The sequence below is a fragment of the Sinohyriopsis cumingii genome, chromosome 14, assembly GCF_028554795.1.
Source record: "Sinohyriopsis cumingii isolate HCF-2022 chromosome 14, ASM2855479v2, whole genome shotgun sequence".
Taxonomy (NCBI): domain Eukaryota; kingdom Metazoa; phylum Mollusca; class Bivalvia; order Unionida; family Unionidae; genus Sinohyriopsis; species Sinohyriopsis cumingii.
In genome coordinates this window covers 9,425,149-9,439,319 of record NC_142974.1, presented here as the reverse complement: position 1 = coordinate 9,439,319, position 14,171 = coordinate 9,425,149, and the positions used below count along the sequence as shown (strand labels likewise).

The 14,171-nt window shown below is 33.5% G+C and overlaps 1 protein-coding gene across 1 annotated transcript in view; it reads right to left on the bottom strand.

The window, feature by feature from the left end:
* The window catches only part of LOC149783194 (U5 small nuclear ribonucleoprotein 40 kDa protein-like), a 35,855-nt gene extending 26,831 nt beyond the window's left edge, over positions 1–9,024 (bottom strand). Inside the window, exon 1 of the mRNA XM_089931425.1 lies at positions 8,806–9,024. Within this exon, the coding sequence (XP_089787551.1) occupies positions 8,806–8,916 (111 nt within the window). The 5' untranslated portion in view covers positions 8,917–9,024. The remainder of the gene's footprint in view (positions 1–8,805) is intronic.
* Between the last annotated feature and the right edge of the window lie 5,147 nt (positions 9,025–14,171).

Genomic DNA, 14,171 nt, shown 5'->3' with positions numbered 1-14,171 from the left:
TCAAAGCTGGAACCCAATTATACTATCAGATTCTGACTGCAGTTAGTTAATCACCAGGGTGTTTGATTCAGATTGATTCAAACTGATTTTCCTGGGAAGATGAAAACAAACCTAGGCCATTACTTAGGGAGTTTTGACACAATAACAAACTGAGGCCACTATCATTCCTTAGGTAGTTTAGACACAATAATTATGGAAAAATGTTAAGAACAAGTTTAAGTTATATTAAAGGTCTACTAGTGTACTCATACAACTTTTATATATGTGATAAATTTAACCTCCTGGATGCGATTTGTAAAGGTATTATGTCAAATACCTCATCATTAATGAAAATAATGACAACAAAACATAGACTACAAGAAGATGTCCATGTTTTATAATTGTGTCATCGATGCATTCAAATTGTATGTGTAAAAAGTGTGATATACTACACACTTGAGATTATGGGCACATCATGGATATTGTAGTGATTCCTATTGGTGGAAAAATGTGAGATTGTTTAGAAAGTGAAAAAGGTTACAAATATCTTGCTTATTAAAAATATTAAAACACAACATTATCACTGGCTTAGTGAAATTATAAATCTGTTATAAATATTTACTTTGATAGCATTGCATCAGAGCTGTACCTTTAGCTTGGCATTGTGTTTCCTACAACTTTTAGTCCAATGTCCCCCAAATCCTAACCCTTGTGCATACACTTTTCATCAGAAAAGAAATAAAAGATATGACTACTACTTTAATTCTGATTTGGCAAAGGTAAAAATTTAGCAAGTTTTCAAACACAGCAAAGGTAAAAATTTACTGTTTTCTAACCCCATCCATTTAAAACAATATTATAGATGTTTGGTCATCAGCCAAATTACAAGGTAAAATTACTGTTGGCCACTGCTGCAACAAGGCTCAATCAATATACATCTAGGTGGAATTGATTTAATATAATTGTGGTGTCAGACTACAGCGCGGTTTCCTACTATTTCCTTGTTTGCTGAAAGAATTATGTCGAGAACAGTTATTGTATATGGCAAGGAATTTGCAGCAAACTGTGCTAATGTCTGACACAATAACTGATACAAATATAAAATGCTGGAAAACTAAATATTTATTGCAGAAATTAATAAATCCATAATCCAGGTGCCTGTGATCATTATCACCCACCCCTTTTCTGAACATTACATAATGAGATTTGAATTCCTTTTGCCCAAGTAACCATTCACCTCAAGAATTCATTTCAAAAATTTTGTTCTTAATTATTCTTTTTTCCTGTACACTACTCTGGAAGTGTACACTACTCTGGAAGTAAAAGCATCAGTAATTTCACTGAAGATTTAATCTTCTCTTTGTTTTTATTTATAATCAGTGATTATAAATTGCGTGCTCTTGATTGGTGCCAAAAATAATTATAACCAGTAGCCCATTGCTATCAGCCAATGAAATTGATAACCCTTCTTTGAAAATAAGTGCACACTATTCCTTAAGCATGGGATGTAGCCAGTTCAATTGAAAATCAACCATTATGATCTTTTATCTTGATTTTATTGGTCTTTCAAATATGCCTAGGTCTCTCAGTGATCTTAGCTTCTGGATGAAATAAGCCTGAGATTATCACAGGACACACATTTTCTCCATATAATGCATTCCAGAAAAGTGCCTGACTTTTCTCAGTTACACATATTTTTAAGTCAGCAATGGCCAGTCTGCACAGTAGCTAGTAGCAAAACCTAGATAAACAGGTACAAAGCCAGTGTGACTAATTAACAGTTAATCCTTTGATGTGATGACTTCAAAAAAAAGATATTTCATTGACACAGGATGTATGTCACTTGCAATTGTTCTGCAAGTAAAGAATTTCCTTTGTTGCATTAATTGCATTTAAATTGGTGAATGTATATTTAATGCCAACTCCAGCTCAACAATAACAAAGTACACAGAAAAAAATGTCATCAGAACAAAGAACATGACAACTTTGAGACCTTAGTGTGAGAAACACATTTCTCTTGGTATAAAAAAGTGGAATAAGACAGAACATTACAAAGTAATTTGTGAGTGCTGTAAGACTGCTGAAAAGCAAAACCTTTTAACTCAGAGTGGAAACACCAGCTTGCAGCTATCAATAATTAGCCACCAAAAATGTAACCCATATCTTTAGTTGTTGTTGGGGGTTGCTGTGTTATGCATAAAAGACAGTAATCCAGTATGCTGTTAAGAAAACTCTTGAAATTAGTGTTAAAAAGTGTTGACTGCAAAGAAACACAGTTCCATACAATGAAACAGTGAGTAAATTAATCAGAACAAAAATAATACCATGTAATTAAAGACCTGGATAACTGAGTACCATGAATACCATAAAATTAAAGACTTGGATAACCAGAGTATCATGAATAACATGTAATTAAAAACTTAGATAACCAGAGCACCATATAATTAAAGACTTGCATAACCAAAGTACCATGTAATTAAAGACTTGGAAAACAAGTGTACTGTGTAATTAAAGACTTGGATAATCAGAGTACCATAAACACCATGTAATTAATGACTTGGATAACCAGTCTCATGTAATTAAAGACTTGGATAACCAGAATACCAAGTAATTAAAGATTAGGACAACCAGAGTGACATAAATACCATGTAATTAAAGACTTGGATAACCAGAGTGACATGAATACCATGGAATTAAAGACTTGGATAACCAGAGTACTATGTAATTAAAGACTTGGATAACCAGAATACCAAGTAATTAAAGATTTGGATAACCAGAGTGACATAAATACCATGTAATTAAAGACTTGGATAACCAGAGTACTATGTAATTAAAGACTTGGATAACCAGAGTACCATAAATACCATGTAATTAAAGACTTTGGACAACCAGAGTACCACATAATTAAAGACCTGCATAACCAGAGGACCATGAACACCATGTAATTAAAGACTTGGATAAACAGAGTGATATGAATACCATGGAATTAAAGACTTGAATAACCTGAGTAGCATGAATACCATGTAATTAAAGACTTGGATAACCAGAGTGACATGAATACCATGTAATTAAAGACTTGGATAACCAGAGTGACATGAATACCATGTAATTAAAGACCTGAATCCTGAGTAGCATGAATACCATGTAATTAAAGACTTGGATAACCAGAGTACCTAGAATACCATGTAATTAAAGACTTAGATAACCAGAGTACCATGAATACCATGTAATTAAAGACTTGGATAACCAGAGCACCATGTAATTAAAGACTTGGATAACCAGAGCACCATGTAATTAAAGACTTGAATAACCTGAGTAGCATGAATACCATGGAATTAAAGACTTGGATAACCAGAGCACCATGTAATTAAAGACTTGGATAACCAGAGTGACATGAATACCATGTAATTAAAGACTTGGATAACCCAAGTAGCATGAATGCCATGTAATTAAAGACTTGGATAACCAGAGTGACATGAAAACCATGTAATTAAAGACTTGAATAACTCGAGTAGCATGAATACCATGTAATTAAAGACTTGGATAACCAGAGTGACATGAATACCATGTAATTAAAGACTTGAATAACCAGAGTAGCATGAATACCATGTAATTAAAGACTTGAATAACCAGAGTGACATGAAAACCATGTAATTAAAGACTTGAATAACCTTAGTAGCATGAATACCATGTAATTAAAGACTTGAATAACCAGAGTGACATGAAAACCATGTAATTAAAGACTTGAATAACCCGAGTAGCATGAATACCATGTAATTAAAGACTTGAATAACCAGAGTAGCATGAATACCATGTAATTAAAGACTTGAATAACCCAAGTAGCATGAATAACATGTAATTAAAGACTTGGATAACCAGAGTGACATGAAAACCATGTAATTAAAGACTTGAATAAGCCAAGTAGCATGAATACCATGTAATTAAAGATTTGGATAACCCGAGTAGCATGAATACCATGTAATTAAAGACTTGGATAACCAGAGTGACATTAATACCATGTAATTAAAGACTTGAATAACCAGAGTGACATGAATACCATGTAATTAAAGATTTGGATAACCCGAGTAGCATGAATACCATGTAATTAAAGACTTGGATAACCAGAGTGACATGAATACCATGTAATTAAAGACTTGGATAACCAGAGTGACATGAATACCATGTAATTAAAGATTTGGATAACCAGAGTGACATGAATACCATGTAATGAAAGACATGGATGACCCGAGTACCCTGAATACATTTGTTAAGGTAAAAAAGAGAGCAGTAAAAAGTAAAGAAACTAACTCCTATGAAAATCGAGTTTGCAGATGACAGAGTGTGGCATGATAAAGATTTCTGACAATCACTTAAAACTAGTTTCTCTCTAATGTGATATTATGAGGCTGACGCTTTAGTCCAGATACATAAAAATGACCATGTATTTTTCATTTTCCTTTCTATCCTTTTGAAATGAATGGACGCAGGAATTTATATATTGGACTCTCAGAACTATACTGGAGACTCCTGATTTCCATCACTGAAAAATTAAGGACTCATCATTCTTAAATTTTTTGAAATCATTTGCATAATGGAAACTTTCTTGTGCCAAAAATGAAAATTACATGTCAATGTTACAATGGCTCAGGGCAAAATTTACCTTGTCATCAAATTAACGGCCAAGTCACTGTGTCAAAGACATACAAATATGCTCCCAAATAAAACATTGCCATGCATTGTGGTATGTAACAATTCATTGCTTATATTTAAGGAAATGTTATTCCACTCCACTATAGTATTTATTGTATGTTATTTTATACCTCTTGTGATTTTAAAAGAAAAGCGTCAATCTTAAAACAAATTCAAAAAACTAAGTCACTTAACTGATTAGTTTATAATTTCAAACTTGATTCTTGCTAGGGAGTCCCAGCAACTATGATGCTGTTCACATTTCAGACAAAGTCCTTTTCTTACTTCAGGAAAAGTTGTGTTGTTGAATTGATCCTGCACTGCTCCAGATGTTTATTTATTAAAGGGGAAGTTGATACATTTTAGTTTAGTTCATTTCAAATACCAAAACATAAGCATCCTTTCAATACTAAAATAACCCCCAATAACAAAAAAGCACTGGAAAAGAAATATGAGATTCTGGAATACATCTCATGTCCTATCCAACATTGAAAATTTCTCCTTAGGATGAACATGGCTTTGAGGAAAACTGGAGAGCAGTTGTCAAATTTAAAAACAGAGCCACAGAAAAACGTGATATTTCTTGCAAGCTGAATGTGGTTCATTTGTCATTGTGAGATTCTAATGCTGACAGAGTGAAGACATTCTCCATTCTTCTCAAAATTAAAATTAATGAATGGGAAATTAGGACTAGAAAACCACTGTTAAGCGTGTAACTTGATAATCACAACTAAAGACATGAATGGCTACCTGTAAGTGATCTTGTGAATGAAACTAAAAATGCTTGTGGGTTTCATTTTTTTTAAATTTTGGCAGTGAATAAGATATACATCTCTTCCTTCTTCATTAAAAACTGTCATACATGTGTAATGGGTCATATTAATTAATCCAATGGCTCAAGAAGTATAGTTTCTTTCCTGTCCCAGCATCAGAAACAACCTGCTACTGATGATAACTCCAACCCTCAGACTCCAAAGAAAGAGAAAGTTACTAGTAGTAACAAATGTGAGGATAAGGAGAATAAATCTTCCAAAGTTGTAAGAAATCTTAGGCATCATTTATAAAATACTGTACATGTGTTTCCCTTTATTCAACATGACACAAGGAAACTTAAGCATCAGTTTGCTCCACAAATAACAAACAAACTCAGCTAAGAGATGATAACTCAAACAAAATGAAATGTCTCGTGTTATTTCAGTTTTAGAGGCTTGGGATTTTCATTTTGATTCTTGAAATTTTGGTGTTTTGGGTCAAATGACTCTTTAGTTTTAAAATCTATTAAGAACCCTTAGGTAAGGCCTGTGTTTGCATGCAGTATTTCTATTCGATTTAAATATTTCTCACAAAAACTAAACAAAATAAAAACTGCAATGGGTTTTAACTCTTATCTAGAGTAAAACTCACTTATCTTGACCTTGTTTATCTTGAGAACCCATATGAGCTTTACGGTCCAGTCCCAAAAATAATTTTTATGCTAATTTTCCCCGATTATCGACCCCTGCTAAGTCAATAACCCCATTACGTCAGGAATATGTTTTGGTTTAAAGTAACATGTGGACCCACTTATTTTCATGAAATGATTCAAAAGCACTTATGTTTTCATACAGTCATATGCTCAGCATTTCATTTCTTAATACATTCTGCCATTGCAATGTAGCTTGATCACATATTTATACATAATTGTAAGTTTCTTCCCAAACAATGCCAGTGGAGTCCACGACTGTTTCAGCCATTAATTCAAGACATATTTCTGACTGAGGCAATATAATCTGGTTGAGTATTGCATTTTCCATAATTATCAGCAATTGGAAAAAAGTTTCACTTTCTGCAAGCTAATCATAATTATATGCATTAGTCTATTCTGGAATTTTTGCATGTTTTAAATCAGTACAAGTGTTACTTATGCTTAATTAATTTAAAAAACTTGGTGACAAGTTTTCATTTTCCAATGATTATTATATTTTCTTTGGTTGCCTCATTAAGAAATTTATGTTTGTTGTCTCAGTCACTGAGGCAGCCCAAAATCTGGGCCAATTTAAGTACATGCAGCATGGAAATGCTGTAACAACTAAACAGCCTGGACAATGCATGTCATGGTTATTTGTGTGTTTGCACATGTTGGTTAACAATGGATTATACAACACATAAAACTAGACTAACATTTTTTTAAAACAAGTATAATGAATTTATTCAGTGTCTGAAAATCAATGAACTAGATTTTTTTAAATTAAAATATCTTGATAACAAATATATGTTATTTAGGTATCAGTAGTCATCTGAATGTAAAAAATAAGAAAAACTTTTTAATTTCTTTTAGCCATTACAATGCATTAGATGAGGCTGGATGTTTGATAATGTTTTATTTTTAATTTTAAACTCTGATTCTGTGTTCAGCCCATAAAATTTAATAAAGCAAAACATTATAGTGTATCAATTTCCATTAAGTATTTCGATTCATGACAGCTGCAGGTACATGTACATGTATGTCATATTTCTTTCCTGTCTGCAATGACAAGCAATTCCGTTTTACTTACATAGGGGTGGTCAGGTTTAGTTAAATTCATATATCTTTTTCTTCAGGAGGTAAGGTTATTTTATTTAGTGAGTAATATTAAAACTATATGTTCACTGCAAAATTTGCATTGACTGCAGAACCTTTATTTCAGAAAGCACATACATGTACTCTTAATTTATTAACACTTTTTTTTGTATTGTCAGCTATGTAAAGCTGGCATCTGAATTCTGTCAAAAAAGTTATGAAATCACAACACTTGTTATTAAAATAAAAATGTATACAAATAAAGCAATTATTAATCTTAAAACAACCTGTTTGTTATAAACATTTTAGTAAAGCTAAGAGAATGAGACATAAATAAAAGTCAAGGACATCTTTAAAATTACATTACCAGTTTCTACAAACCCTGATATCTCTAGATTTTTTATACCCCCGGTGTAATCAAGAGCACAAGGTGACACAATTAACTGAAACCTATCAAAGATGACGAACTACATCATTAAGATTGTTTGCTGGAAAATGTACTTACCTAAGCAAATATCAACACTTTGTTAGTAAAGAAATTCAGATCTGGCTTCAATTGCAAACAACATGACAATGTTTGGGATTCCCTAGTGATAATCAGTTTAGAAATTATAAAGTGATGAAGGAAATGACTAAATTTTGTGCCTTTTTTGTATCACTTAGGCTTTTTCAATTTTAAAATTGGTAGGGACTCCAAAATGCAGGCAGCATAGATGAATATTTAGTACTAATATTAGTACCCCTACTTTATGGACAGGGTACTAACATAAGCACCCAATGAAGCACTCATGTGTGATTCAAATCCAGCACTTTTTCAGCATATATGAAGATGTTCCATACAAATACTGAAATAAATAAAATTAGTCCTTTTATTTAATATCATACATGCTGAATTTCGCTTTAGAAATATGTGTAAAATAATGTTTACCTTTACCTTCTTCATATAATATTTTCTATTGGATTGTCTGCCATATTAGTTGTTTGGATAACGACTTCCATTTTCAACCTCAATTTTTTCATGTGCCATATAAGGAATGTGGCATCCTTATTTGGAAATGTAAATAGATCATAGTAAATGGCATGGATTGATTAATGTATTGTAAAATATCCAACTTCCTTCAACATTTGGCTCTACTTAGGTTGTTTATTTTTACCCAATTTTTCTTTTTTACTTTAACAATAATTTTATTAACTCCCTTACATGATATGGGATGACTTCGTAGCTCGACCACGACATCGTAGCTAATGAATACCACAATCTTTTTAATGTGTTTTGATCAATGTGAGGTTTCTAAAAGTCAGCTTCCATATATGTCTTAATTGGCAGAGATTTACATATCACGATGAATCGTTGATCCGGAGGTTTGCTCGAATATTAGGTTTAATGATAATGAAGTTAAATAATATCATATAATTGATTTTGCCCATCCTCGAAAATATGTTACATGTAATTACACAGCTTGTTACCTTGTCTAAATAAATGTAATTCCTATTTCCAATCGTTATTACAATATTTAGAACACTTGCAAATTTTCAACTGCTATTTATTAAATACATACTCTCTGAAATATACAAACTTATTAACAGTGATAACGTACGCTCTGTAAAAGAGAATTGTTTTCCTTGTCGCTCAGAACCAATTCATTCCTTGGACGCTTTGCTGGAACAAGTGCCATTTCAGACGCCTTTCTTTTGTAATCCATTTCCATTTTTAGTTTGATTTGATAACAACTGACTGCAAAATTTGTAAATTTTCCAATACAATAACTACGCCTGTTCTACCATGCCGGGTCGGAAACGATCATATCAACACTTATCGTCCAAACGCATTCTATTACAATCGAAACTAACTTGAGCGTCTATATGATGAAGAAGCGTTATGTTTCGTGGTCATACAGACGCTAAATTTAGAGTGCCTAGTTAGAATGCGCAATGGTGGCAGGGCCAGTTTCGTAAATTGGCCCATGGCAAATTACTTAACTTAAAGCTATGGTGTGACTTTTTTCAGCTACTGTTGTTTACTATTTAAAGATATGGATATATTTACGAACTAGGTGTTTCGAGCTTGTGATCTTGAAATTTATATCAGGCATGTACACCTTCCAATTACATAGACACTGCAGTATGTTGGTGATGAAATACCAATAATCGGCTAGGAAGAAGAGCTAGCCTCCCATAGCAGTAAACACATGGGTTAATAGATGTAGAATATTTCAAATATTGGATGACAACTATTTTCACTTGCATCAGGCTGTATAGTACACACTGTTTTGCAGAGTTGTCAAAGGGCTTGTGTTTTCACTGTGAGCATCACATAGTGTCAAAAATTACCTTCGGACATGAAAATTGTAGGTATAAATTTGGGATTGGGGTGCATACATTTCTTCTGCTGTGAACTGCCATTGACTTCTTTTGTCAAGTGGATAATATTCTTATGCTTTGTTTTAATATAGGTATCCAAATATATGGACCTTTTTGACCCCACTTGTGTATTTGATTTTTTTTAATGATTGTTTTTATACTAGGTCGCTGATTGCGGCATTAAATTTGGACATAAAACCGTCCCCTGCCCCCTGTATAGTATCGTCCTTTGTTTGATTTTCCACACTGGTTATCACGCATGTTTACACAAGACTTTGTATATCGTAGCCATTGTTAAAGAGACTGTCACGTCCCTTATACTGGTGTACGATTGATGGGCGTAATTTGGGTTACAGTGTACAGATTGGCCTTGTTTCAGATGTGCATATATATATATATATATATATATATATATATATATATATATATATATATATATATATATATATATAGATAGATAGATAGATAGATAGATATATAACTGCTACCTATACATGGTCTTTATCATGCAGAATTGGAGAAAAATACCATCACCACCCAACACAAACAAAATTAACATAAAACGAGCAAATATTATTTTGATGTTTTTTTTTTAAATATACATTTTGTAATTCGTTCATTGCACTTCTAGAAGCTTGTATTGACTACTCATTTTTATCAGCAATTGCTTAAATCATGCAAGATTTCCACAATTATAAAATCTAAAGAATTTTCTGCCACAGTACATGAAAGTAGCACAGAAGTATGCCACAATAGTCTTCTGTGAATGTTGCAAATGCAAACAACTTCATCCTACACTCCGTCACAGTATCAGACATTCGTAATACATGTATATGTAGAGAACAATCGTACGGAATGAGCCGATGATAAAAATAATTTCTAAGAGAGATATTTTTAAAACCAAAATATGGCAAAGCTTGACCCCTCCCCCCCACCCCCGACACATGCGTATTTTTTTTTACACATACCCCACCTGCGTACGTTCGCTTGACGCACCCACACCCCAAATTCTATAGAACGGCCTATATTTAAACCACGTATTAACCACAAAGGATTAATAATATTAACGTGTTTAATAAAACTGATAGTCCACCGAAGTTGAATGTCTGGCTGCATCAAAGAAATAATCTGCGTAACTTTAAACAGTTGTCTGGTGTCCGCTAAAATTAAAACGCCGACTGAACCAGTCGAACAGGTTACGTATTAGACAAATTATTATCCCGTTTCACACACACACACACACACACACACACACACACACGTTTCTTATGCGTACGTACATTAAAAGTAGCCCCCCCCCCCCCCCCCCCCGCAAGCATATGCATTTGGTCCCCCCCCCCTCATGTGTACGTACTAAAATGGACGGCCTCCTTACACGCCTGAGTCCTGGGTCATGGTAAATACCTCTAAGAACTACTATGAAGCATTAAGAGGCTCTGTTTGCTAAAACCCTTTGCACTAAGAACATTGTAAAGCATTTAACCACCACCTAAACATAAAAGATACTACAGTAAATCGATACATTTTGTTAACACGGGTTGTAGCATATACAACGTATTTTGAGTATCAGGAAAGACAACCCTGTCAGGGCTATGTTCAAGTAGTAACTATGCTTACTATTCTGTGAATATAAGATAAGTAATCACCATAATCGTCATAATTACCATCATCAACAACATTTTCACAACTGCCACCGGAAGCAACAGCAGTAAAACAGAGCATGAATTATGTTAAAATGTTGAAAATTACTGTCTACTTAATCTACTCCCCATCATTTTCCAAGTACAAAATCATTCATGATCAACAAATCGACTATTTTAAAACACCTACAAGAAGAAAATGAAGCATGCATTTTCTTTAAATATATAAATAAAAATTATTTACTTGGTGTTTCTATAGACACTAAGAAGCACTAAAAAAATCCAATTTGGTACTATGAACTTGTTAAAACACTTAAGGAACTCTATAGCATGCATAATAATTAGAGTTAATAATTAACTATTGTTGTTCGATTTGGGAATGTAACAATATACCGGTTTTAGGATATACCGTGATACTATTTTCCGCCTTTAACATTGAAAAAATGTTTTAACATGGAAAAGGTTTAGTCGAACCCAACGTCCCCGTCCATAATTCCATCGCTGGATCTTACAATAGATTAACTACAATATACAGATTTAAACTGTGATACAGACCGGAAACTTGCAACTGTTATGATACTTCCAGATGCCAAAAGAAATATCTGTAATAAACTTATGAAAGACAAGCTGAAGCGGCAGATGGCTGTCAAAATCTTAAAAATTTCAAATGAAAGACAAAGAATTATCAATGAGAATTTCCCCCTACTCTAGTAGCCTATGCAAAAGATAGCATTGACTTTGATGATAAAACGAGAAATTAAACGACAGACTGAGATATTAATACGAAGACTTTCTTCAATACTGTGAGCAGTATGTAGAAGAAAAAACTTACTGACTACTGCATCAGCAAGAAGACGATCTGTGGACAAATAACATTACTGAATCCATGAATAACAAACTGAAGCTTGCTGTAAAATGGGCCCCAAGCTTGCTGTAAAATGGACCCCAAGGAAAATTAATGATCTTATTCTACAGCTGCACAAAGTTGTAACCGTTAATATGACAGATATGCGGCGGGCTCACTACGGTACTGGAAACGTCAGTTTGGTTCCAAGACTTAGTAAATAAGCGTTAATATGACAGATATGCGGCGGGCTTACTACGGTACTGGAAACGTCAGTTTGGTTCGAAGATTCAGTAAATAAGCGTTAATATGACATATATGCGGCTACCTCATTATGGTACTGGAAACGTCAGTTTGGCTCCAAGAGTTAGTAAATAAGCGTTAATATGACAGATATGCGGCTGGCTCACTACGGTGCTGGAAACGTCAGTTTGGTTCCGAGATTTAGTAAACATACAATTGCACCGGCTTAACATTTCTTCACGCTGTCTGACAGTAAATACATGTTCTGATTTGTAAGACAAAAATATAAAGCAGAAAAAGGAAGAAAGGAAAGATGTTGTGCTAGAACAATGGTAAAAGTCTTGCCAAATTTGAACTCTTTGGACAGTTTGAAAGAAAATCATTTTACAATTTGTTTATCCCCAATTGTATCTGAAATACTTTTGAAAGAACTTTTCTTTTTCATGTTTACTTCTGTTTCGTACCTGTTTTTCTTTTTCTTTCATTTTTTTGGCGTATTTGTTATTGTTTTTTTTTCTTTCGTTTTACATTTTTACTTTCGGTTCTTTTGTTTTCTTTACATTTGATATTGCTCCTACACCGACCAGTAAAATGAGGCATAGACAGAGTTGTCGTTGCTGATGCTCAAAATTCGTCTGTATCTGTTACGGTAGGTGTTAACAATATTTGTCGATTCATTTTAGAAACATTTATGTTTTCTTGGGTAATTTAATGCTTTGCAATGTTTTTAGTGCCCACTTATTGCACTTAGTGCTTCTTAGTAGTACCTAGCGTTGTTTACCAAGACTGTGAGAATGCTGGCTTAATAACAGAAGTTGTGTTCCATAGTTGGGGCTTTCAATTGTAACAAGACCTTCTTGCTGAGGGCACTGACCTTAAGGAGAGAGAAGACCCTTATATCATTTCGCGTGTCAAGCATCAGGTTCAGCTAGACTGAATTATGGACTGGGAAAGTGGTTTCTAATTAGATTCACATACTAGAGAAGGAGGAAAGGTGTTTAGCTCTCAGCGCAAAAGGATTACTCGGATTTTTTTCTCCCAGTTATAACAGATAGGTTGCAATTCTGAAGAGAATTTGATATTTTCTGTATGTTTGAGACAGCAAGTATAAATCAAGTTTTTTCTTCTTTCCCTAGTTGTCTTATTTTAATTCTTTGGATTTAAAATCCATTACAATATATTTCATGCTATTTTCCGTTAATTTATTTTCAATGTAGAATTTTGGCGATCGGAACGGTGTGATATACAACTGTATTAGGTTATGAAAAGAAAAAAATTCTATTGTTTTATTCGAGTGGTAATATGTGTCGTTCCTCTCAATACGTGCTAAAGAAGGAAAACACGTAGGCTGTGCTCGATTCAAGGTCCATGCTTCTTTATTCCTTTTATTTTTCCAGAATTGAGTTAGGCCTACTTTGATTATTTAAACTATTTCTTGAGAAAATTCCAAAAATTGTTTAATCACTACAAGATTGTATGTTGGCCAACCATACAGTGCGGGAGCTGTTTGGTTGGAGAAAGAGAGAAGAGTCAGTGGGGTTGTACTGTTGTATTTGTGTTTGTGTTAGGCCTGTTTATGTTCTATATTGGGTGTTTTTCCAAGATTCTTTCATAGGCCTGTCCACTTCGCGTAGCGCCACGTGACATAGTCCCATGATGCCATCGCCTTGTACTTTCCCCATATAGATTCCCTCTGGATTCCCTGTAATTTCGTGTTTCAGGTAATAATATTTTAGAATTTTCCAATGTGTAGCGTCATAGGAATCTTTAGAAATTTCAAATGGTATTTGAAAGTTACAATAAGTTAGGATTCCTATATAAACCTTGTTATAATTTAGTAAACTTTTTAAATTATCTATATAGGTTTAACTTTTGA